The sequence below is a fragment of the Emydura macquarii genome, unplaced genomic scaffold, assembly GCF_026122565.2.
Source record: "Emydura macquarii macquarii isolate MOO-44397 ecotype Brisbane River unplaced genomic scaffold, CSIRO-AGI_Emac_v2 contig_1045, whole genome shotgun sequence".
NCBI classification, from domain to species: Eukaryota; Metazoa; Chordata; order Testudines; family Chelidae; genus Emydura; species Emydura macquarii.
Window position 1 is genome coordinate 21,163,700 of NW_027131182.1, and position 26,645 is coordinate 21,190,344.

The window sequence follows — 26,645 nt, forward strand, 5'->3', positions numbered from 1 at the left end:
CCACCCTCACCTCACTCCTCCCCCAAACCCGTTCAGCCACCAGTCCTGCTCCACATACAGACTGAGGCCAGGCCCCAGGTGGGGCGGGGGAGGGAGCGCCACGCTTCCAGACCTGCTTGCCCCAAACCAGCTCTGCCCCCAACTGCGTTCAGACCTCAGTCGTGTACCACCTCCAGTCCCACACCACCCCCCAACCCCAGCTCCACCCCCAGAACAACTCCGCCTCTAGCCCCAGCTCTTCCCCTATCCCCAATTCCATCCCCAGCTCCGCCTTCAGCCCAAGCTCTGCTACTGAAGAAGCAGTAATGGGAGTGGGGAGGCACAGATTCCATTAATGGGGGTGGGTGTGTCTGGAAAAGTTTGCGCACTGCTGCAATATATACAACTATACCAAACATCCATCCGCCCTCCCCCACCCCCTCAAAAAAAAAACAAAAAAAAACCCATGCATCATGGGTAGATGAACAGGGTGAAAGTGTGGACTGATCCCTGGGTAACTGCCTTGCAAATTACTGAGTTAGGGATGCTTCTTAGAGAAGCTGCCGAAGCTGCCTGAGCTCTGGTAGTCTGGGTGGACCTAATCTAGCTATCCCATAGCATGATTTAATACAATTAGATACCGCTATTGAGACAATTTCTGGGTGGACACTGCCCCCACTGCCTGACCTTTATATGGGTTAAAGGGCTGTTATAAAGAGGACAGTGATCAATTGTTCCACTGAAAGTAGGAGAAGAAGTGATCAGCTTAAACTGCAGCAAGGGAGATTTAGGTTAGATATTATGAAAAACTTTCTAACTATAAGAATATGGAATATGTTACCAAAGGAGGTTGTGGAAGAGGTTTTTAAGAGGTTTTTAGGAACAAGTGAGACAAACATGTCAGGGATGGTCTAGGTATACTTGGTCCTGCTCCAGCACAGGGGGATGGACTACAAGATCTATTGAGACCCCTTCCAGTCATACACTTCTATAATTCTATAAATGCAGGAGGCCATATGACGCAGGACTCAGAAGCATACTCTTACAGACATTTCTAGGTGAGCCTGCAGCTGGTTGATATGGTCTGCAATGGTCTCAAATCTCTCCTGTGGTAAGCAAGCTTTTATTAGCGAAGAAACTAATTGAACTCATATAAATTCTATTCTTTGGGTTGGCAACAGTACTGTTCCCCCCCAAGCCTGAGTCCCAAGACAAATGGAGTTTGACAGTTTGCTGAGAAGCAGACACCTGCAGTGATCCTGGCTCACTGCTACAGGAGGTCAGAAGAAATCAAGGGATGGTTTGGATTGCTCCGGCCATTATGGCCACAGATGAGGAGCATGTAAAAACATCCTGGATGTAGACACGGCCCGACAGATGCTGTGGCCAACGTAATTGGATCTTGTGCACATGGGATACGTGCACATCAGAAGTGGAATCACTCAAAGATGGATCAGGGTTAGCCAAATAAGAAGAGAAAAATCGCCTTTATGTTCAACACTTAACCATTATTGCTGCCAAATATCACGCTTGATACAGGACCACCCAGCTTGGGAATGTAATGGGCAGCTTGAGTACTTTTCTAGAACTTTAAGTTCATATATTTTGTGATTTGGGAACAAATTCCTAGAAACTGACAAATGAAGCCAAACCAAGATTAATTTTGCAGGAAGTTACAAAATCAAATCTGTAATATTAAGAAATACTTTGTGTTTATAATGGATTTCATGCTAAAAATTAAAACACTGTTGTGCAGCATAAAGTTATTTTTCATCAGCCTATAAATGCACATGGTCAGGAAACCATTATAGAGAGCTAAAGTTGCTGCAAACTCCTAGTGTATACCAATAAGGGTTAAATGTTAAGGAATTCTGAAATGTCAAGTAATGCACATCCTGACAAGACTTGATCATTCAACAGTTTAATAAACTTTTTGTACTTCCTTTCAAAACAGAACTCTGCCCCGACAACGTTTCCATCTTTTCTTACAGTAGGCCTCATCCCCTGTATCCTCCAATGATGTTAGCCTTGATACTCCACTCATCCACCTCTTCTACAGCAATTACTTTTTCTACCATCTGCTACACATGAAATAATCTCTCAATAATGATTCACCAAGCTGTTCATTCACCACTGTTCATCAAATCCCTCCTTAATACTCCTCCTGCATTGCCAACAAGAAATGAGTCAACAACAAACAAATGAAATTCAATAATTAAAGCAGCCATGTGATCTTATAGTAACAATTCATACCCTTTCTCTACCTAACATTTGTCACCCCTTCTCAACCTCATTCCTTGAATGGCCACAATATTTCAATGCTCCAAGATTTCACTGTGAGCTTTTTCCTCATGGTCTGAAACACATACTGATGAAGCAAGGAGCAGAACACCGGACAGGTGTTGCAAGGCTTCGGGTGAACCATTGCTGGAAGATGCTTAGAATTCACTAGTAAGAGAGGAAAATCTCCTCCTGCCTCGATATGGCAATCAAGAGGAATTTGAGAACAACACAGTGCTTTCCATCTCTAATTAATCCTTCAAACCATGCCTAGATTGGAAGATGGAAATATTTCACCACAGTTTTCAATCCTCTATTTGCAGGATGATAGACTAAATGACCAAACTGGCTTTTTCTGTCTCTAAAATTACATGACATATGATGTGAATGTTATTTGATGACTTATTAAATGTATTGATGGTCTTGATTTAGTTCCCAGTAAGTATCCAGTCTCAAATGCCACTACTAACTAGCAATAATTTTGGTAGCATCACAAAGCCAGAGACCAAAGGAGCACACTGACTAAATTGCTATCCACAGATGGTGTCTCCAGATTATGAACAAGGCCACTTGGTCAGTCAACGTGAAGAAGCTTGGCATTGGTGCTGCCCTATAGTATCTGTCTTGTGGATAAACCAAGAAGCTCAGTTCTCCAGGGCTTCTTTCACCAGCACTAAATTCATTATTTAAAATTTTAAACAATGCAAGTCAACTTTTGCCTTGCCATTTTCCCAGTCTCTTCACACTCTCTTGTTCTCTCATCTCCACCACTTCATGTTGAATCAGGTGCAGTTACTGCTTACAATACCATGCTAGGGCTTTGCTGGACCCCAGTGGGAACATACATATCCTCCAACTCCTCCACTGCATGGGGTACCTGAGTTAAGTGAGAGACCTATTTATATCTGCACAGTAAAAGTACACTTTTGGGGCTTCCCGGTTAAGGGATGCCAAATCTCCTGAGTAGTCAAACCAAAGAAAAAGATTCTCTCATTTACCTATCAAATTCAAAACTTCTTATTGTCTTGTAATTTAAGAAGAAAAGAACTAAAAGAATTACAAAATTGCTATGTCAAAATAGAAACTTAAATGTGGACACTGGACTTGGCAGGCAAATGAAGGAAGAACAGCTTCTCAAATATCTCCAGTATTTAAGTATTTGTGATTTTAAAGTCCACACAGATTCTTACTGATTCAGAACCTTATTTTTTTAAATAAAAACTTTGGATATTTCAGAAATTAGATTCAAATCAAGAGTCAATGTATCAAGTTAGTACTGTTTAAAAATACAAAACGTAATCTGTTCAATTAAATGATGCAAGGGGTCAGGATACTTCATGAATCAAATCAGAAAATTTATCATGTTAATTCACTTTCTTGCTGTTTTTAAGTATCTAAAACAGTGTTTGATAAAAGGAAAATGTTTGCAGCAGAGCACAGCAAGCTTTGCTCTCTGTCCCAAGTAAATACTAAGGAATGATGAAAAGTTAATCAGACCAAGAACAGCAGACAATATGAAAGTGGCTGTGTTTCCTGTAAGCTTTAAAATTTTATTTGTATAATTCTACAGAAATGGAGAAACACAAACCTGGCTGTATTAGCAGCTCCAGGAGGTAACTAGCATGGTACAAACAAGCACCACCTTCCACTACAAGGAGGAGTATTCCTTCAGCCAAACAAAAGGAATAGTACACAATCAGCATCTGTTTCACATAACTGCTTGGCTGCTGAAAGAAGGAACCTAAAAAAAGTATGAGTTTTAACAGTCAGTCCTTGAAGTATTTCAAACAAAACTTCACTGTGCTTAGGCAAGTGGACAAGGCTTGCAATTTTCCAAAGTCTAAGTTTGCAAAGCAATTTTTAAATTAATTGAGTACATCACAAATTAAAATCTAAACAGAATTTCTCCCTTTTGATTGACATGCAGCAATGAATAGTGAACCTTTGAAGACAGATTCCTTTCAGCCTCTCCAGATTCTCAATATCAACTGCCCAGACAAGACTGCTATAGTACAGAAAACAAAACTCAGCCACAACATATTAGTGTTGGAGGGGGAAAAAAACCAGAGATCTAACAGAACTAACCTAATACAGGACCCTCTCCCTCAACACCAACAGCAGAAATTCCAGAACAAAATTTAGCAGAGAAAGAAATTACAAAAACTAAACTGGTACAACTCATTTCTGTACACTGTTTATACCGCTACAGAAATGATATATTCTACTGTATATAGTGATTCTCCTCCACATACCAAAACATAGGAAGGGGAAAAATATCAGGGGCCAACACTGCCTGACAGGATCAACACTGCCTGACGCTGAAATCAAGTCAAAGGTGTTACAGTCTCCACAGTGCTTCTACAGAAAATATAAACATATGTAACAGCTGCCCTGCATCTCTTTCCAAGTGAGACGTTCAATTTTCAGCCCTCCAAAAAACTCTACCTCTTCGTAGAAGAATCTTCACCATAGTCAGAGAGAAAACATCCCTCCCACTTAGAAATATATTAAATATGCCCAACCATCAGCCAAGAGATTTAGAAGCCTTGAGGTCTTGCTTATCTCCCTCACTTAGATAGTGAAAAGCCTATCAGAATTACAACGTTTCTGCAGGTAAAACTAAAGGCTCTTCCTTCTTCCAGGGAAACTATGTGACTGACACTCCATCTCCAAAGCTGATATAGGACAAAAATGAAAAAACAGGGACCAAACCATTCTGATGATCATTTTGTTTTTAAGGAAAAAAAATGGAGTAATTAATACTTCAGACTGCTTTGACACATTCAGCCAGAGGACCTCAAAGTGCTTTACTATAAGATTAACTCTACACATGCTATTGGCATAACAGAAATTTTATAAACAGTCAGCTGACATACAGAGAGGTTAAGGACAAAATTTTCAAATAAGATTGTTAAAAAAAACCCGATAAGCAACACACACCTCTATTGTTGAGTTTAAATCAGTATCTAGCTACCTGATATCTAGCTTTAACTGACTATATTTAGACTAAAAAATTTGGCCCCAAGTGACTTTCTCAATATCACAAAGCAAGAATTGCACAGAACTCAGACGTCACTCAGGCACCATGGTGACAAGCACAATATAAATGCCAAGACAGATGTGTCATAATCCCTGCGCTATGTTCCAAACACTAAAGGAGGCTCCAGCCCCCCTGTTGGAATGGATGACCAAGACAAGCACATCCATGTCTACAACCTCCTGGCCTACAGTACTTTAAGTGGCACTTTAAGTTTAATACATGATTATCTAAGAGCTTCCTCAAAAATAAGTTAAATTAGGAAGGAACCATGGATCTGATTTTGTAAAATGAAAGACTTCCCTCCAGAACTCATCTAATTTTTCTATGAATGTTTAAAGACGAGTAAGTTTATGCCTTGTTGAAAGACTAATAAACATCCCTGAGAATCAATTTGCTACTGTACTTATATACCTATGGGAGAGAAGAAGAAAAAAGAGATCCACAGACTATAAGTAAGTTCCTTAAGCAGAAGTTCAGTGGACAGACTAGAATTATCCCCAACTGAAAAATCTTCTCATTCTATTTTACTAACACAGCTGCCTGTTGGTCAGCCAAGCCATCAGCTTTGAAGTTTGTTAGTCAAACTGAGCCTGTAACAGATAAAGAAACTAACCAGAACCTTCATAATATTGTTGTAGAGCCTGAAAGCCACCAAACAGGACCATTGTTTTTCTTGTACAGTTTCTTGTCAGTTTCCCTCATTGCATTTTTCACTTACTTGGGAGAGAATTTTTTTTTTAAACTGGAAAAATATATAACCATCAAAGTGGACAGGGGGATTAGTGGGCAAGTAACTTACCTGAATCAAAAAAAAAATTTATTTATTTATTTTTTTTTAAATTGACTGGATTTCAAGTAACTGTACCCTTTTAATCCTTTGGAAATTGGCTACTCCTGTAATGATTTACATCTGAAGGAGAGGACCTTTACTAGAGCGGAGGCTCAAATGTAATGGCTCTGTAGCAAATGCTTCCTCTCACACATTGTTATCTATGATGCAGGTAGCCAGAAAGGGGGATAAGACAGTACCTTTCCCTGTGTTGCCACTCTAGCCACGCTACAATCTGGCCCTACATTGAGTATTTTTATACCATATACACTTATCCTTAGGATCCAAGAGATTAAAAGACATACCATGCAGTAGAATCCAATTTCTTTTAGGAACATTGGTTGCATAGTCCTCCATTTGTGAGGCTTTGAAATAACCCAACTTATAAATCAATTTCAGTCACAATTTTTTCATTATTCTGACATTTTAAATAATTATGTGACAAAACAAGCAGAAATCTTAAATATTCCAGTGCCCCTATCTTTTACCAGCTCCCTATTTAGTGTGCCCGTACTGAAGTTATCAATTGGTGGTATTCTACTGTGTGACTTAGATACTGTACCTTTATACAGTGAAATGAAAGTAAAATTACCGATCAGATGTGCAAGTGATTAAAAGTGTTATACCTCCAAGTTCTTTTACATTCAAGATGGCATTCTGGAATGGCACTGCTTTTATGCTAAAACCTAAAATTAGAAACAAAAAGTGTTAGCAACTTATTTGGTAAGACATTTTGAAATAGACTGCATCCATTAAAACTATTATGCTTACTGTGATTTTAGATAGTCTATATTTAATGTGACTGAGCAGCCTATCTTCTATCCAATCAGTGAATACAAGCAAATCTATAAACTGGCCAGCATAACCTTTCTACAATTAGGGATTTATTATTTTAGTCACAGAAACTAATCAATCATTTATTAGCCTTTTACAAACTATAAACAGAACAAGATCCTGGATGCATGGGAAAGAGCCCCCCCAACTGAGGTTGCTCATGATAATTTGCTGCCCTAGGCAAACCTTCACCCCTCCCATCCCCGAGAACAGAGGCTCTGAATTGGGGGAGAGGGCGGGACACAGTGAGCTTTCTGATGGTTATGGTAGAAGTGGTGGAGCCAAGCACCAGGTTGCACCACCATTCACTCAGGTTTGACCTTACCAAGTTTCAGTGAGTGGCACTGCAGCCCAGCACCAATCCAGCTGCCCTTGCCACCTAGGCAGAATCTGCCACGGTACAGCTGCCCTGTTTGCGTAGATCGTCTTCTGCCCCCTGACCAATAAGAGGGGAGAACACCAGGCTCTCGTCAATTACCAAACATCAGCAGCTGCTGCCAGCAGCAGCAGGGGAGCCTGCCATGGTTACACACTGCTGCAGGGTCCCACCATGCAGTGTGGGGGGGTTTCCAGGAGTCTCAGGGTGACCAGTAGGGCCTCAGCGATGACAGGCTGAAGTCATCCCAGGATCACACAGAGGCAGAAAGGGCAGCAGCAGCAGGAGACCCAAAGAAAGGTAGTGTTTTCCCCTAGTGGAGGCTTTTCCTTGGCCAAGGGTGGGTGAGTGGACCCTGTAGGAGCCTGGGGGTTGAGGACTAAGCTGAAGTCCCTCTCTTCCACCACCCATAATTCATATGCAGGACCATGTGCATGGGGAAGTACAGTCAGGGAAACACATGGGGTTTGGGGGCAGAAGCCTGGAGTAGCAACAGTTTGAGTCAGACGAGGAAGGCCAGGTGACTCCTTGCAAGGGAGGCTGACCAAGCCCTCGTACCACAGCATAGTGAATGGGTGTCTCCAGCAAGGGGGGCTACAATGGAGGACAGGGAAGCTGCCTGAGAGCGCATCCCACTGCAGAGCAAATGCATGTATGATGGGAGGGGAGCTGCCCGGTGTGACAGCTAGGATGGCAGCACCCTCTACTCACCACTGAGCTGTGTGGTCACTCTTATGGGGGGCAGAGTGGATGGCTGGGCTCTCCCCACCACCACAGAGCTGTAAGGGGTAGGAAGGAGAATAGGGGAGATACAGGGACATTACCAGAGTTTGGAATTTCTTCTAGGGATTCCTCAGGTCTTAGAGTCCCAACACTAAGAGGTATGTAAGCAACCGCATGGGCACTCTATAAGCTATGCAGAGGTACGGGAACAGGGTGCAGGCAGTAGCCAGCAGAGCAATGGGTCTCCCCAGCAGGCAAAAGGTTACAGACCAAACACCTTTAATCCATCTTGCAGAAGAAACTTAGGGATGAGGCCACAGACCATCGAGAGAGGGGCATATGTATGGCAAGCCCCTCTGTAGGTAACAGAAATTGGGGAAAATGAGGCACAGCTCATGAGGGCTGCAGCCAAGGCTCCTGCCAAAACTGGGAACCAAATTTGGAAAAACAGAGGCACAGCTTGGGGTGGCTGTGGTCAGGGTTTCAGCTGAGCTAAGGGGCTCAAACTTGGGGAAAAACTGAGATGCAGCTCAGAATATGACTGCAGCCAAGATTCCAGCATAAAGTGGGGACCAACACTGGGGAAAACAGGTACAGATCAGGGTTGCTATGGCCAAGCTCCCAGCAGACACTGAAAACCAAAAGTGGGGAAACTCAAGCACAGCTCCAGGTGGTGACCAAATTTGGGGAAATTGAGGCATGGTCCAGGGTGCCTGTGGCCAAGATCCTGGCTGAAATTTGGGAAACTGAAGCACAGCCCATTGTTGCTGCAGCTAAATCCCAGTCAAAATTGGGGAAACTGCGACACAGCAACCATGATATATGTACAGCAACTGGGATGCTGTGACCTAAAAAAGGACTCTTACAGAGGACAGCCCTCTATATTGGGGTACAGTCAGTCAAAGGACCCTGACATACAACACACACACAGGCAGGACTCAGAGTAGAATTGAGTTTCTTCAGGATCCACTGTGGGCTTTATGCTAGTCGCCCTTTTTCCTTGAGGGCTGGGAAGGAATTTTTCCCTCACCACCAGATAGGCCAAGGCGGAGAGGGCCACACAGCAGCTCAGGGAAGTTAGGTTAAAATCTGCCAACTCAGTCAAAAAAGAAATGTGGCAGATATCCAGTGCAGGTACTTGTTACGGAAAGGACACTAATCAGATGAAATGGACTGGAAAGGGATTTAGAGGAAAGCATCTCTTCAGGAAGCTGGGGAAGGGGAGTCTGTGGCTCCTAACTTCTGGTACAGCATACACAGTATCAACATGTGTGTCTTTAACATGCGATGTCTTTAAAATGGTTTGCTCAGGTGCAATTTTGAGGGCTGCCCAAGCTTGCCTATCCAGCCCTGTATTCATTGCCGAACAGAACAGAGGAATTGACGTACCAGGTCAAACTAGTCTCTTCTGGTACTCTGACTCCTACACTGGCCAGTGACAGACGCTTCAGAGGAAGATGCAAGAAACCCAGAAAGGAGCAATTATGGAATAACCTGACCATACAGCAAGTTTCTTCCTAACCACTTGAGTTGGATGTTGGCTTATGCTCTGAACCAGGAGGGTTTATATCCCTTTTAAATCCTCTATATGCTATAACTGTAATGACAATGAATTTCATGGGTTAAATACGCGTTGTGTAGGAAACAATATTACCTTGAATCGGTTTTAAATTTCTTAGCTTTCAATTTTATTTAAATTATTCAAATATGAGGCATACCATGAAAACCAGTTAAGACTGTTCATGGACAAGAATTCAAAACTCAAAACCACAAATAAATGTGGTTACATATTACAATTACTTTACAATGTAAAGTTACATACCTACATACACCAACTTCTTACAGACACTCACAGACATTGTCACACACATCCTTCCCTATTATACTAGCAAATCAGCCTTACTCGATAACTAAGGTCACATAACTAGAAAAAAATTACAAGATTACTCTCCCACTTCTATGACCTAATCTCTCCTCCTCGTTAATTTTATAATGGTATTTGTTTTTGTCATTCCACCATTTTAAAATTAAGTGTGTCACAATCATCTCCCATTGCCAGGCATCTTGGTTTTCCTATGTTTGTTTTTAAGCTTTTTGCATTTATAAATGTTTAGTTTTGGTTTTGTGTTTATACTTAACTACTTTATTTCACCCTTTTATTTTTGTAGAATTTATCTCTGATCTAAACCTGTCCCTGCTCCATTCCTCTCCTCCACTGACCATAGAGAAAGGACTATGACCAGAAATAAACACTGACCATTGATTAAGTTCTTTCTTTTGGCTACTTACACATTCCACAGTGCTGCAGTGACTGACTTTGGAAGGACTTAAGTCCTAATGCGTGTCCTCTAGTTTCCTCATCTCACCCCATTTACTATCACCTTTTCCCCTCACTTTGTGACTATGTAGCAAAGCCCCTTAAGGAATAAGACTTCAAAGGTTTCTTTCTTCCCTTTTGGTGTCTATGGAAAAATCCACAGGGGGTAGGACCTTTAGAAATTAACAATTTAGATACACCACACATTTTACTGGAGAGCTTTCTCTTACTTTTGAAATGCACCAGATTGTATGTGTGTTTGTGAAAATTCCCCAGGAAAGAATGTCACTAAACTCTGCAAGAGAGTGTAACCCGCCTCTGCACCTTGGTTAATTACTCAGTTCAAAACACTGCTAAAAAAATTATTTTAAAAAATGAATTACTATGCTGAATGCCTTCATTGCATGCAACCTAACCCGGTTAGTGTAACAGTTTATCTTTAAACAAAAACATGACAACACACACACTTTTCAAGCATACACCTCACCCAATAATTCAACAAACACGGGATTAATTAGGAAGTGAATAAATATGTCCTATTTGGATATAAATATATTAGGAATCAATATACAATTGCTACTGTAAACTCAAACTTTCTGGGCTACAAAAAATAAAGGTTTAGCCTTATTCTACATATTAGTTATTCGCTATTTCCCGTATTCCTTTTCCATCATTTGCATTGAATTGTTAACAGATAAACAAATACATGAGGTAACCACTCCCTCCCTGTCTATTTCATTTTTAATTATTTTTATTATTATTATTTTAAGGAATAAACCTAAAACTTAATTTAATGGCCAGTCATCTGGAGTATTAGAAACATTACTTTTGGTTGAAAAAAAATGTTTTCCTGACAGCAACACCATACCTGTTGTAGACACTATATTCTCTGGGCTTTCACTGCAAAGCTGTGACAGTAGACTTGTCTTGCCAGAACCAGTGAGACCTATACAAACCAAGTCATATTCAGGTCGTGGAGGTGGTGGTCCCTTGCAGCAAAGCGCTCTAAAACACTGCCAGGAAAAAGAAAAAGACCTCACATATTTCTATAACAAGATAAAAAAATTCCAGCTCACAAAATTAAAGGCAATGAAGATAAGCAAAATATTCTGTCTTTTTTCCAAACGTCCTGGTACAACCAACAATTACTAGACTATGATTAGCCCAACTGGAGTCTAAAACAACAAATTTTAAAGAAAGCATTAGTATATTTATTAATTGTTCCCCTAGATCCAATATGCATAGGATGAGCAAACTCTTAATTTCCTGAGTAGCATAAAAAGTGCACATTTAGTGAGACAAGCGTGCATGCTATTCAAATATTTGTCCAACATTTGCTGTCATCATTAGAATCAGCAGGAGATGCAAGTGCTAATCACATGTGTACTTAATGCCATACCTGGCCAGACTAGCATCAGTTTTTGAGATCCTTGTAGCCAGGCACTCCCAGCAATCGCAGCTTCGGGAAAGAATAGAAATCCTTTGGCTCCATTGTCTTCATCTCTCTCCCTAATGTTCTCTTATTTGTACTTTCAAGAGGATGCTGTCCAGTTTACCCTCAGCTTGAGCTGACTTTCAGGATATATCTGATAACAGCTAAAACACTTTACACTATGTAGGTTTATGAATACACACAATTTAAGAGCAAATTACAGCATGTTCACAACACTATACAACAGAGAGTTGTGAACTAATCATTGTGTCACTGCATTAAGTAGTAAACTGTTTAAACTACATCTTTCTTATAGCACCATGCATGCATTTTAAGAGCCTGTGCACCAATTTAATTGGCCAACCACAAAGATTACATTATTCATTTAGACCTTTATTTATGCATTACAGGTAAAATCTTTACATGCAATTTAAAAGATCACCATTCTGACAAAGCTGGTATTAAGGGCTTCTGCATAATATTTATATGCAAGTATGAATGATCATCACCTTTTAGTTAAGTCTGTAAAACACACTGCACAAAACAAAGTGTTCACTCAGCAAACATTCATCAGTATCAACTACCCCAACATAAGGGCACAAAGTAGCTGTAACAAGTGATAAAAAATAGACAATCTATGACCAGCTGCACCCCTCCCCCTCCTACAAACACAAAACTAGAGCCATCACTAGGTATCAAATCCAGCAGCTTCAGCACCACAAATGTGAGTCTAGCACCTAAACTAAGTAATACTGTTATTTGGAAATAGCACGTTAGTACACTATAGACCAACCACTAGAGGGAGACATGATCATAGTCAGTTTGCTATGATGCTAAATTTATAATAGGATTATTTTGGATTAAATGTTATATTACTGATAATGAATTTAAATTGGATGAGTGTTAACATTTTAATGGTTCTTTTCAAAACAATATACATAACACTCAACCCCCAGTTATTTTAAACACATCAAGGGTTGAATTTTCATATGTATGTGCATCTATTTATTTGAGTGGGAGATAATATGCTTGTCTGAGGGCAGGATTTGGCAGTAAATCAGTCTTTTTTTTTTCCTTACATATTTTTCCTGTCTGTGCATGAATAAATGTACACAATTCCAATGCAGAATGTTTCATTCTGAAGTCTTATTGATTTGTTCCCTTACACCAGCCAATCTAAACAAACAATATCCGTAGATTTAAAGAAACAGAGGTAAATTTTGGGGGTTGGGGATTAACAGACAAGCAGAACACTTACTGAAGGGAAAAGAGATATTTTTGGAAGCAGAACTTTTTTACTGCGTTAGTGTAGGCAAGCTTTAAACCTAAGAAGTATACTTTACATTTCTGTTAAATTTTGGTTCTAGGCCAAAAAAATGATTGTGTCAAAAGGTACCTCCTTAGACCTGTTCCATATTCAAAGTCTTCTAACTTGGTCACTACAGTAATTTTTTTACTACTATTAACTAATCCTGTTAGCCCTGAAGAATTAAAACAACTACTGGAGAGTAAAATTAATTCTGTTCTGGCATTTAAATGAGAATTGTCAATTTTCCATACCCAGTGTAAACCCATTAAAGGAAATACGGCATCACAGTTGTAATTGAGGGCTGATTTAATCTGCAGAACCTTTAACTGTTAGTGACAGCACAAAAATAGGAAGACTCTAGGTTGACTTTCAGATTCAACATCAAACATAAAAACACAATTTTTTTTCCTCGAGAGCCATTTTTCCCACCTATTAGTCAACACAGCTTTTCTATTCCCTTTATAAAAACCAAAGTGGAAAGATATGATTTGCCCCAAAAAATATCCATTTTTGTATATGGAAAGAACATAGGAACTACTAGTGCAATGTGTTTGTTATTTTCTTGTCTTATGAATAATGAATTTTCTTGTGTATTGAATATAACATTTATTTTGTTGAAATGAAAGAAATAAGAGCTTAAAACCATTTAATATGTTGGTCTGAAAATATTTCTACAACTTGAAAGGCTACAGATACTGTTTATCATTGGCTAAGTTTAAAAATCAGCTTCTTCACACAACTCTGTACTACTGGTAAAATATTTAATGTGCTTCCATCAGTAACACATTTAAAGATTTTATAAAACAGTTTTAAGACCTCCATTGCCCAGTAATCTATATTTATCAGTCTCATTGGCCAATAGTTATACGCAAAACACATTTTAAATCTAACAATAGCCATCCAGGCGAAGAAAGTTATCCTTTGACAATGCTGGGAAACCACCACTGCCTTCCAACTCACTCTTCAGTGGTAGGAAACTTGTTTGGCTGCTAATGACAATAGCCACGCCATTTAAACATTCATTACAGAGATCAGGCCTCACAGCCATATTTATTATTATTTGTATTATCATAGCACTTATAAGCCCCAGTCATGGACCAGAACCCTATTGTGCTAAGCACTCTACAAACACAGAACAAAAACTGTCCCTGCCCCAAAGAGCTTACAGTCTAAACAGACAAGACAGGCATAGGGTGAGGGAAGGAATATAACTCACGAGCAGAATGAGTAATGTGATGTCAGAAAGTATCATGTTCGTTCTATGATTCCTTCTTCCTCCCCATATTTAGGAGGGTATAAGCTAAGCGGAAAGAAAAGAGATGGGAAAGGGGACATTGAAGGGAACAAAATAAGAGGGATGGGCATGGAGTGATGTTGAGAAGGCGAGATTGCGAAGCAAGGCTGAAGCAATGAGCACAGGGCAGAGAAAATCCAGTCAAAACTAGCCATATCACTTTCAACCCTATTTTGGGGGATTCAGGAAACAAGCAAATGGTGAATATCTTACTGGTAATTTTCCTCATGAAGACAGGGTCTTATAAATTGAATCTCATCCCTAAATATCTCAGAACTGTTACCCACTACCTAGTCGTCATAAGGCTTTTCAATTTTAAAAAACCAAGGAAACAATTTATAAAATTGAATTTAATAGAGATTTACTAGTACGATATTTTCTACTTCGTAGGTGTGGGCCCAAAAGATCTTAGGTTAATAAAAAAACAACACTTAAGTCACCTCAATGTGTAAAGGAAACATGAAAATTTCCACAGATTTGTTAAAAGCTCTTGATGAGAAACATTTGTATTCTTCTTAGAAAGACAATATCAAGTACATATTAAAATTTCAGGGTCTGTGTGTGTGCGTGTGCATGCATGCATGCAGTAGCTGGTTAATAATTTAGCCAATTAAACTTTTAAACACTGTTGTGAATGCAGAACTTTTACAACATTTAATATATCTCCCTGTTGCTCTTACAGGCCCATCAGCTCATGTAGCTTCATCTTGCTCACCCCCTTCCCCTCAAAAAAAATCTACAATCAAAAACAGTAGCTGAATGATGTTTTTAATGCACTCACTGAGATTGCTGTTCCTACTTCATTAAAAGGCATTCTAATATTTAAAGGTGTGTATGTGCTGTTGTGGAATGCAAGAATGGTTTATCTTATCTATATACATATTCCTTGCAATCCTGGATCTGATTAATTACATTGTAAAGCATTTTGAGATCTTATTAATAACAATTACTGTAAATAAGTACAAGTGTATACTGTCCTCTACAAACATCCTTGGAGCATTTCCTGCTCCAAATGAAAAAACAATATTTCAAACCATGTTATATATTCTCTGACCCCACTGAGTACATTAAAAAATCATTCAGCTCCTGTTTTTGATTGTAGATTTTTCTTGGGGGCAAGAAGCAGCTACATGAGCTGATTGGCCTGTAAGAGCAACAGGAGATAAAATTAAGTGTTGTAAAGTTATGTGTTCACAAGTCTTTAAAAGTTCAGTTGGCTAACTTATTAACCAGCTATTGCAAAACAAACACACACACACACACACACACACACACCTCTGAAATTTTACTATATACTTCATATTGTTCTTCCCAGGATACTAGGATATTTTCCTACTCTTTTCAGAAGCTGCTATGAGATGTTTAACATTCTCTCGGACAGCCACCAGATGAAAAGCAGAGAGGACAGACACTAACAGAGCAGCAAACCTTGTTTTAATGTTGAGTTGCACCGTCAGCCCCACACCTGGATCTATCTCCTCTATGGTACTCAAACTCAATCTTCTGGGTGAGTGTGCCAACATTCATAAGGACATTACATAAGCCTTACTTTGTGAGACCAGCTTTAAACTCTAGAATACTAAACTCAAAAATCAACAATTGACAGTGACAAACTGACACTGGTAAGATCAACAGTCGAGAATTTAACAACCATGAGAAGTACACATGCTTTCAACAATCGCATTAAAGGTGTCTGTTTTGTTTTAAACAAAGGTCTTTAGCTCTGCTTCTCATAAGGTAGAAAAATATACAAGAATTTGCTATTTTTCATTTTCCAGCCTGTTAACTAAAACCAAGACTTCAGGGAGAGTAGAAAGTACTACGTGCACGAGCCCACAAACACATACAGCTGGTAGAAGCTAATTTTAGGCTCTCCAGCCGTCATAGCTTCCCTGTAAAGCTAAAAAGGTACAAGAATTATGAGCAATGGCTGTACTCTGTCATCACCGATCTGAATGTTCCTAGGTGTTGTAGCATGTGTTGCTATTGTTTCAAAAGAGTACTGGACTCATGAGTGTTGCACCACACAGCTTTCTTTTGCACTTACCCTGCTGAGGGGAGAAAGTCTCTTCTCCACAACTTCCACTTCAAAACTGTAAAATTTAAGTTTCTGAAAATCTTTTTTTTTTTTTTTTTTTATAAGTATCAAATGCCTACTTGAGCATAGGCAATACCACAGCTTTAAAGTTTCAAATGGAGCCATGGTACTACTTGTGAGCCATTTTCAATTTTCTTCAACTGACGAGAAATCCAAGGTGGCAGCCACAATGCAACTGGTCATCTGGTAATACCGAAAAACCCTGCACAGTTTCTCATAAAGAATCACCACTGTATTGTAATTCCCAGATAAAAAATGCAACATGAAGTTAATGTTGAGAGTGTTTGTCAGTAACTTAAGGTAAAATATATTGCAGAGATGTTGTAATTATCCCAAACACAAGTGTTATAAACCCAAGAAATTCATAGTTAAGGTTAAACTTAAAGAAATGCAAAGCCATTAAGGAATGGATATGCACAGTTCAGGCAGCCAAATAACCTCAACTCTGCCCTGCAGTATGACCATGTGTCACAAGGTGGGCTGGCCCCTTAAAGGGAGTCTGAGTTCAGCCTCACTTGCTACTAGGTTACCTCTTAGAACACAAGGGTCATGTGATGGAGGGGAGAATGTGAATGAAATGAGGCTGGCTGGAAGATACAAGGCAGCCTACATGCAAGCATAGAGAAGAGACACAAAGGAAACACTGGATGTAGGCTTACAAGAACTCGGGGGGCTAAGAGCAAACAACCAAATCATATAGGGTCCTTTGGTCCAAAAATGGTAGTAGGAGAGTGTGCATCCCCTTATACCACCACCTTAGGAACTGGTGCATCTACCTCTGTTTATAAAGAGAAGAAGTAATATTGAGTGGAGCCCAAAGGAATGGGAAGCTGAGCTCAACAGAAAAGCTAAAGACTGAAGGGCTTTGTTCTTGAGAAGTCTGTGTGGAAAACTGTTTATTTTATTGCCATTAGATTATATTAGACTCCAGAAGGTGTGAACACAGGCAAAGAGCTAAGTTACCCTGGAGCCAGTAAAGCACCGAAGGCTTCAGACTAAGAGAATCATAGTGTCCTCTGAGCCTGGGAAGCTGAAGTTGAGAAATGGGGAAACTGACCAAGTAAACCACTGCTACACCATATCATTATGATTAATGGATAACAGTGTTCGTAGTCCCAGGCCAGTAATACCCACCTGTCTCCAAACAGTGGAACATCCTCAAATAACTGGCAAGTGAAAGGGTAAATTACTTGCCTGTAATCCTGCTTCTTTCAAAATATCTCATGGGATTTCCATATGCCCACCCACCCTCAGACTTTGGGGAATCTCTTCTCTTTAGGGCATAGATTAGTGCCATTTCCAAGACTGCCAATTATGTAAAGCATTTCTGAAGGATTCACATTTATCCTTGTGAACAGCTGATATGAAAGCTCTTGCTTCCTGCACATTCAGGGATTGGCTGAGGTAACTGTGACAGCAACAGTTGGAATGAAATAAGGGGGAGAGGCTCCTGCTTCTACCCCAACTGCCAGTAACTCATTGTAGCCCAATCTTTATGAGTTTGGGGAGTTCTGGCCCATCTTGTACTAGGGAGGAAAGACCCCAGAATGAGAATCCTATGTACATGTTACATTTAAAGGAGAGTTACAGATTTACTGTAAGTATCCATGCTTTTTTGAGAGCATATCACACTCAAAAGTATGTGTATTCATGTAAGGGAGGGGGAGGGGGAGGGGTTCAGTAGGAGAAAAGAAAATGTAAAGGAAGTGTGAGAGTTAAACTAAAATAAAATGGTTTCTTGAAAAAATATTTGTATTTACCCAATAAACTGGGTAATTAACTGCTGTTGCACAGACTGCAGAAAAATGTATAAAATTAAGCACCACTATTACTTTTATTTTACTATTGTTTTTGGTGAACATGTGCAAGCGTTACAGGGGGGAAATAGCCAGTAAGACTCCAGCTCAAGAATTTCTACCCCAACCAGATTATTGCAGTTTTAGCTGGATCAGTATTTGAGCTGAAAATCCTAGACAGTGGCTCTTTAAAAATCCTATTGAGGTTTCTTCTGGGAAAAGGATTAAATATTGTGTCTGTAGCAGGAGTGGCCAAACATTTTTGACATGTGGGCTGCTCAGAGATCACAGCTCTGGGCAGCAGACGTCCCTGAACTACTACTTTCTCGCCAACACACTGTACTGCCTCAGGCCATGGAGTCTTTCTTCGCCTACTCATTGTGCTTCTCATTTCACTCTCCTTTTTGGGATGAAATACTCCATTATTTCTCCTTTTTCTGGTCTCATCTCCTGTCTGTTTCTTTTGTTGCAGTAACAGAAGCAGGGAATTTCATGCTTAGCTGATCTCACATACACACTTTCTCTCTCTCTCTCTCCAGGAAATACAGAGTTAAGGCTGAAAGCTCAACCTTAATTCTGCCCCCTTATGCAAGTATGTTAAAATATGGTCTCCATTTATATTTTATTTGCCACTTAAGGCAACATGATGCAAATAGATTTTTTATACTAAACGTGCATACATTAAAGTATAGCACAGTGGAGTAACCAGACTAGGGGAAGGTCTATACTAGAAGCGCTACATAGGCACAGCTGCACCTATGCAGCTGCGCCGCTGTAGCGTGTCTGGTGAAGACTCTATGCCGACAGGAGATCACTCTCCTGTCAGCATAATTACTCCACCTCCAGGAGAGGCAGAAGCTATGTCAACGGCAGAGTGTCTCCCACTGACACAGCGAAGGTGTGGACAGTGCTTAAATTGCTGTAACTTATGCCGCTCAGGGTGTGTGTGTGGGGGGGGGTATCTTTTTCACAACTCTGAGAGACAGGAAGTTAGATCGATTTATGAGGTAGTGTAGACCTGCCCTAAATTGACTAAATCTCAATGAGATCTTCAAAACAAGTCAAGTTTACAGAAAATGAGTTCAGTAAATATGTAAGGTTATTCTAAGACTGCAGAAGCACACAGGAGTCTTATTGGAAGAAAAAATGAAAAAGGTAAGAAAAAACATGAAAGAATAGGATAATGCAATACAAGAGAAGAGGAAGAGGAAGAGACAGAGATGGAACGTGAGGGAGGAAAAGAGGAAAAAACACCTAAGACACAAAAATACAGTGAGGGCAAGGAAGCGAAGGAAGAACAAAATGAAGGAAGACACAGTAAGTAAACTAAGTTATTGATCACAATAAAATTCATTCTGTGTTTGACTATATAATCTATATCTATGGTGCGACAAATATACATTTGTCTGTATTATATTTGTCTACATTATACTGTATTGCAGTGCAATAGATATTATGCACTGTGCCAAACAAAAAATTAAATGCTCTGTCAGAAAATCTTACAATCTGAAGGCACAAGCAAGGTTTAATCTCTCTATGTACAAGTGTTCAATTCAAAGCGAGAATGGGAAGAAAGAGGGAAACATGGGAAACATATCCCCCCTTTCTCTGAATGTTGCTAAGCCAGCCCTCGTTCAGCAAAGCATTTAAGCACATGCATATGTGCTTTCCTGAATACAGGTGAACTTAAGCATATACTTAAATGCTTTGCTGAATTAGGGCCTGGGTGTCTTGTGAAAACACTAGACTCCACTAAATTACATATATCCTCCCTTCCCTGTGCCCCTGTAAAAATATATCACCAGGGGGAAATAATTGGCAGGCCACACTTCACCAAGGCATTCATTACTCTCCCCTCTCCTCCAGTATGCTTACTATTTTTTCTTAGTGCACAAATGATTTTAATTGGTCTTAGTGCAAAGAAGATTTTAATGGTCATCACTCCATCCCTGTACCAAACTGACTGCACTAAAAGATTAAGGTTTCCAAAAGATAAAAATGAAAGCCTCTGAATACACAATTTAGTCACATTAAAAAAAAAAAAAAAGACAGAAAAACTAAGAATTTGTGGGAAATACCAAGAGAAAGCACAGAAACACTATTTAAGATTACAAATGTGCAAAAGTTAAGAGATGTGGCACCACTTGTCATTTCTAGTTAGGATGAAAGATGTGTACAGATTTTTTCAACAATAGCCTAGAGCTTACAGGCTTGCTAAAAGCCATCATTTTGCAGGTTCTGAGCCAAGCCAAAAAAAGCTTCTCCATCATGATTCATGTGTGTTACAAGGTGGGCTACAGAACACTATGTTTTCTTTTGTTCAGCACAGCAGGAATAATTACTCATTTTCTACAACAGTAATTATGACCCTACGATACATTCATTGAAAGCTCACATGGGATCGCAGAAGCCAGAAAGAATCATATAGACCACTTAGTGCCTTTTGATTTTTCTAATTAGTGTTGACTGTATGTATTCCAAATAAAATTGCATACTTTGTTCTTCCTCCCCCAGAAAACTACTCATGTATAAGTAAGCCTTTGCCGAGACATATTTGACGTAATGTTGTGAATAATATTAAACATGTAAGTATATGAGAGAAAAAAGGCTAGTCTCAGAAATGTATGCATCCAGGACAGTGTACTACCAGTGAAAAATACGGGCCAAACAAATGATGAAGAAAAGGAAGGTGATGTCTAAAATGTTGTAGTGTATGCCAGTAACCGTCAATTACTGAAAAAGTAAAAAAGGAAAATAAATCCATATATTTTAGCTTGTTGATCAGTGGTTGCACTTAAATTACGACTGGCTTGAAAGGTTTTACTGCTCTACCTGTATTCCCAATTATGTTTTTAGGAAATCACTCTCAAACCAATAAAGACTTTTAAACTGGAGAAAACATTTTTAAGTGCAGCCACAAATCCAAGCCTGGTATATTAGATGCAGATAAAGTATCAAGAGGACCTGTTATGATACTTCACACAGTCTCTAGGGCAGCAACAGCTTCTCATTCACATTTCAGGGCTAGGGAAAAAGTTCTTGTTTAAAAGTATGCTACTCTAAAACTCATTGTCTGTGCGGTAAAACCCACAGCCAAATGTAATTTTTGAAAACCACAGACTGGCCTGTAAGGCAATCTTTTGAGAGAGAAAATTTAAGTTAAGAAGCTGATATAAATTCAACCAAAAATGAGTTGAAAGAAGTGGAGCAGTGGATTAGGAAGTCAACAAACGTAGCTAACAGGAGAAGTGTGCCCCAACTTATTGCAAGCAAGAAAGTCTCAAAGGCTATGGGAGATGGCGTAAAATGTGGTTTAACAAAAGTAAAAGTGGTTGATATAAGAAATCCACTAACTGACTCCACCATAATAATTACAAAATAGGAACAGATAAGCTCTAGAGAGTTTCATCCACTCCTTCCTACTGGGCATCAGAAAACAAAACTAAATGTAGAACAGCTCACTGAGTCTAAGAAAAAGGACCTAAGGAAATCCTCTGAGTGTGTTCTGTGGAGAAAAGAGGAAGAGTAGAATGTTTAATTTAGGAAAGTTTCCCACTGAGATTAAGCCACAGGATATATCTTATATTTTCTTAAGCAGGATTTCATTTGGCAAGGAGAAGAGACATCTCTAATGGACTATGTATAGCAGGGATTGCTATTAAGTCTGGTTTAACTGAATATCTCCATCAATGTAACTGGTAACATGATACCAAATTGGGAAGAATTGTGGATACTAGTCAGTATAGGAAAATTGTACAAAAGTGACCTACTAAGATTAGAAATAGAAGCGGAAAATAATCTAAAATACACCCTACAAGGTAAGGAAGAAACCCAGATCAAAGGAGCTAGAAAATAGTACCTTACTGCTCCAGTGCTACTTCATGATAACTGATTCCAGTGCTACTTCATGATAACAAAAAGACTGAAAAAAAATCAATGGACGCTCAAATGTGATTAACAAAAACTACTGGTGAGCAAGATAGCCTATAAGAATTGATTCAGAAGGAAATAAACAGAATTTGGAGAGAAATTAGTCCATAAACATTTGAAGTCTAAACATCAGTGATGGAGAGGACCTATTACTGTGGCACACGCTGTATATAAGAGAAATGGGACAATGTGACAATCTGGGAAATAAGTATTTTTTATAAATATCATATATCCTCCGATTATCTGCTTGATATCAATCTGCCTGAATGCAAGGACTTAAATCAAAAGGAAACAAAACAGAGCCCTTGAGGAGACAATGGCTGGGCCATCAATAAGAAACTACCTGGCTGGCTCCATTCAGGTGAAAATAATTTACCCTTCCCAAGGCAAAAATCCTGGGATCAAAGATGATGCAAAGCTCAAAGACCCTAAAAAAGGGGAGAGGGACTAAGAAAAGCTGACAGGTTGGGAAGACACAGATAGACAGATGCTGTGAGAAGGAAGGATTGCTTCTCCCTGCCAAAGATGGAGTTCGGTGGGCTGAGAAGAATTTACAAAAATGTAAGTAATGTGCGTAAGCCTTTTACTGTTGTTACATTTTGTTCTAAATAATTTGTGCTCTTAAAGAATGAATAAATGATACAGAAACAGCTTCTTATAAACAAAATATCACATATGTATGCTGGAATAGGCTTCTGGATAAAAAGAGCTTGCAATAGTACCAATCATTGTTGGGTGTGCTGAAGTATTATTTATTACTTGTATTACCATAGTGCCTAGTCAGGGCTGACTGAAGCCCACGTCCTGGTCTAAGCACGGATGAGCTGCAGAATTGCCAGGAGGGGAGGACTGGTATTTGTGGGGAGTGGGGGGGAGAGTGGGGGGACGGAGAGGAGGATCACTCCAAAATTGCCTTGTTCTGTACACTCCCCCTAACACTCTCGTACTGGTCACTGCTGGACAAAGGATACTGGGCTAGATGGACTATTGTTCTAACCCAATATAGCAGTTATGTTCTTATTGAATTCCACCACAGGAGAAGTAAAGCCTAACTCGGTGAGACCCCAAGAAGGGACAATGGTGCAGCTAGCCAAATAACTGAAAGTATTGTGGCAGAATGAGGAAAAAATTTTGAGAGTGAGATCTAATGGGCTGTAAAAGGTTTCCCCAAGACAAATGGAAGCTTCAGTGCTTGGGATTTTTTCAACTATAATAGACCAAAAAAATGTTTTAAGTGTCCTACAGGAAACAATTTTGCATTTGCAGAGATATGAACTAGAAGACCCAATAGAGATTTTCTATGTGCAAATTCCATAATTTCATAAATCTTCATATTTGGACCTCATACACACTTTGACCAAAAGATTTAGGGAACAGAAAACATGTGGTAACATATTGAATAATATACAAGAACTTCTCTCCCCTTATAAGAACTTGGCTAGTACAGCACATTACCTCTATAGGAGGAAACAGGAAACAAACCCACACAAGAACATTAATCTATAGAGTATGGGAAAGGCACATATGAAATAAAATCTAACATATACTTAAAAGATGCCCCAAAATTTAACTGTAAATGACAATCCCTTGGAATGTTAAATCTAAGAACCAGTACCTCTAAACTGCTTCCACACAAATTGGTGTTCTGATTTCAGGTCCTACAGACTCTAGGGGGAGAAAGCTGAATTTTTAGAGGCACTGAATGTGATGAGTTTCCATAAACTTCAACTGGACTTGTTGATTCTCAGTACTTGTGGAAAGCGTCAGGCTATAAGAATCAAATTCTCCACTGGCATAAGCTGCAGTTATAAGTCTCTGTTTTCACAGGCACCCAGCTTTCAAAAAAACACCACACAACCTCCCCATAAACCTCGAGATGAATATTCCTCTGGCATTCACTTCCAAAGGAGATTTTATTCTTGGAAATGTTAAGCAAAATCTCTTTATCTGTTTGAACTAGGTAAAAGGTGAAAAAATACATTATTCCAATTTTAAAGAATCCTAGACACTGGCTATGTCTACACGGACGGCAGCAAAGTCGCCACCATCAGATTGACTTATCTGGATCGACTGAGAGGTCAGTGAAGACCCGCTCAGTCAATCCAGAAGTCGATGTTATTAATCCATGCCCGCAAGTGGCATAGCACTGCGTCAATGGGAACACAGTTCCCGTCGGCACAGTGCAGTGAAGACGGCACGCAGAAGAGAAGCATAGCAATTGACAGGAGTTACGCAAGTCTTTGCGTAACTCCCGTCAACTGCCGCCAAATCGCGGAGGTAAGTGTAGACCAAGCCACTTTCTACAGCTTATCTGCCTAGAAAAAAAAGGCAAAGCTGGATTTTAAAGTTTGGGAAAGAAAATCACCAGTAAGTAGTGCATTTACTAGCAGTGAAAAAAATGTTTCTGACTTAATTTTATGGCCACCAAAAAACTCTGCCCTAAGCGCACATACTACAAATGTTAGTTCGCTTTAGCTGTACACTTTCAAGCGAAGCACATTCACCATTAGCAAGTGCACACATTTGGAGTCTCTCAACCTGAAACCATTCTATCCCATTAGTCCTCGAATCTTATTGCTCTCCCTGAAAGACTTCACTGGGTACATATTCATCAGATTATATTTAAATTAACGTATATGAGGCATTAAATTTTATGTCTTAAAAGACAGAGGCGTACAGAGTCTAGGAAATGTGAACTGATTAAAGTGCACCCAGAATCTGCTGAGTTCAGAGGGGCAATAGTACCATAATTTTTTTTAATTGGGGTATTGCCTGAGCCACAATCAAGGATCAGGGCTTCATTGTGATTTGCAATCATACAGCTAAAAGATAGCCTCTCTGCCCCAAAGAGTACACAATTTAATCCAGTAATACTTAGACTGGGACTCAGGAGTCACAAGTGGCTCTTTACTGTGGCTCCTGCAGCTCATTGCAGCACATGATATTAAAACAATGTGATATAATTATTACCCAATCTAAGTTAACCAATCAGGATGCTTTTACTATGTTATTAACCAATTGTAGTTGATAAAATGTAATATTTAGTCAGTCGTTTTGCTGTGAGAATAATATTATGGTAGTAATTGAAACAATGAATTCACACTACTGTGGCTCTTTGGGTCATATTGATTGCTAATTTGGCTCCTGAACCACTGAGGTCTGAGTATCTCTGATCTAATTAATAACTTAGAAGGAACATAACTTCCACAAGTACACTTGGCTGTTTTTCCACTAGACTTTTCTTCTATACTCTCTTATTTATAAAAACAGAAATAATGGAATATACAAGTATATGCCATGGAAAAAAGCGTAAAGAGTCACAACCCATAATAGTTAAGGTTCCTACAATAATATTAACTTGACTACATTCTGCCCTTTGTCTTTTCTATTTCTGTTTTATAAAACATATGTGCAGTAGAAGTTATTACTGTTTACATAAGATGAAGAAAAGTGTAGGTTCACTACTTATAGGGGAAGGAGAACTAATAACGAATGACACCAAGAAAACAGATGTTTAATGCCTGTTTTGCTCAAGTCTTCACCCAAAAGGTTAATTGCAATTAGCTGCTTAACATGATTAATATTAACGGGATACAATTCAGAATAGGGAAAGAACAGGTTAAAGAACACTTAGATAAGTTAGTTGTATTTAAGCCTGCACGGCCTAATAAAATTCATCCTGGGATATTTAAGGGAACTAGCTGAAGCTGTCTAAGTTGTAACCACCAGTGATTATCTTTGAGAAACACAGGGAGGATGGGTGAGGTCTCAGAGGATTAGAGAAGGTCAAAACACAGTGCCTATCTTTAAAAAGGAGAACAAAGAGGACCCCATGATTATAGGCTAGTCAGCCTAATTTCCATATCTGGAAAGATACTAGACCAAATTATTAAACAATCAATTGGTAAGCACCTAGAGGACAATAGGATGATAAATAGCAGCCAACATGAATTTGCCAAGAACAAATCATGCCAAACCAACCTGATTTCCTTCTTCTAGTCGATGGGGGAAGCAGCAGACATGATATATCTTGATTTTTAGCAAGTCTTTTGACACAGTACCACATGACAATCTCATAAGCCAACTACAGAAATGTGGTCTAGATGAAATAACTAAGCTGGATACACAACTGATTGAAAACCTGAACTTAAGGAGCACTTATCAAACAGTTCACTGTCAAACTGGGAAGACCTATCTTGTGGGATCCCATCCCACAGCATCTGTCTTGGGTCTGGTACTATTCAACATTTTCATTAATGACTTGGATAATGAAGTGGAGGGTAGGCTTATAAAATTTGTGAATGACACCAAGTTGAGCGGGCTTGCGAGCACTTTGGGAGGCCAAGTTAAGAATTAAAAATGACCTTCATAAATTGAAGAATTGCTGTGAATTCAAGATGAAATTCAA

At 39.3% G+C, this 26,645-nt stretch overlaps 1 protein-coding gene across 3 annotated transcripts in view; it reads right to left on the reverse strand.

The window, feature by feature from the left end:
* ARL15 (ADP ribosylation factor like GTPase 15) overlaps window positions 1-26,645 on the reverse strand; it is a 287,229-nt gene that overhangs the window by 180,773 nt on the left and 79,811 nt on the right. For all 3 annotated transcript variants that reach the window (XM_067545616.1, XM_067545615.1, XM_067545617.1), the window contains exons 2-3: window positions 11,247-11,391; window positions 6,755-6,814 (exon numbers count right to left, since the gene is read on the reverse strand). In XM_067545616.1, coding sequence (XP_067401717.1) covers window positions 6,755-6,814; window positions 11,247-11,391 — 205 coding nt within the window. The remainder of the gene's footprint in view (window positions 1-6,754; window positions 6,815-11,246; window positions 11,392-26,645) is intronic.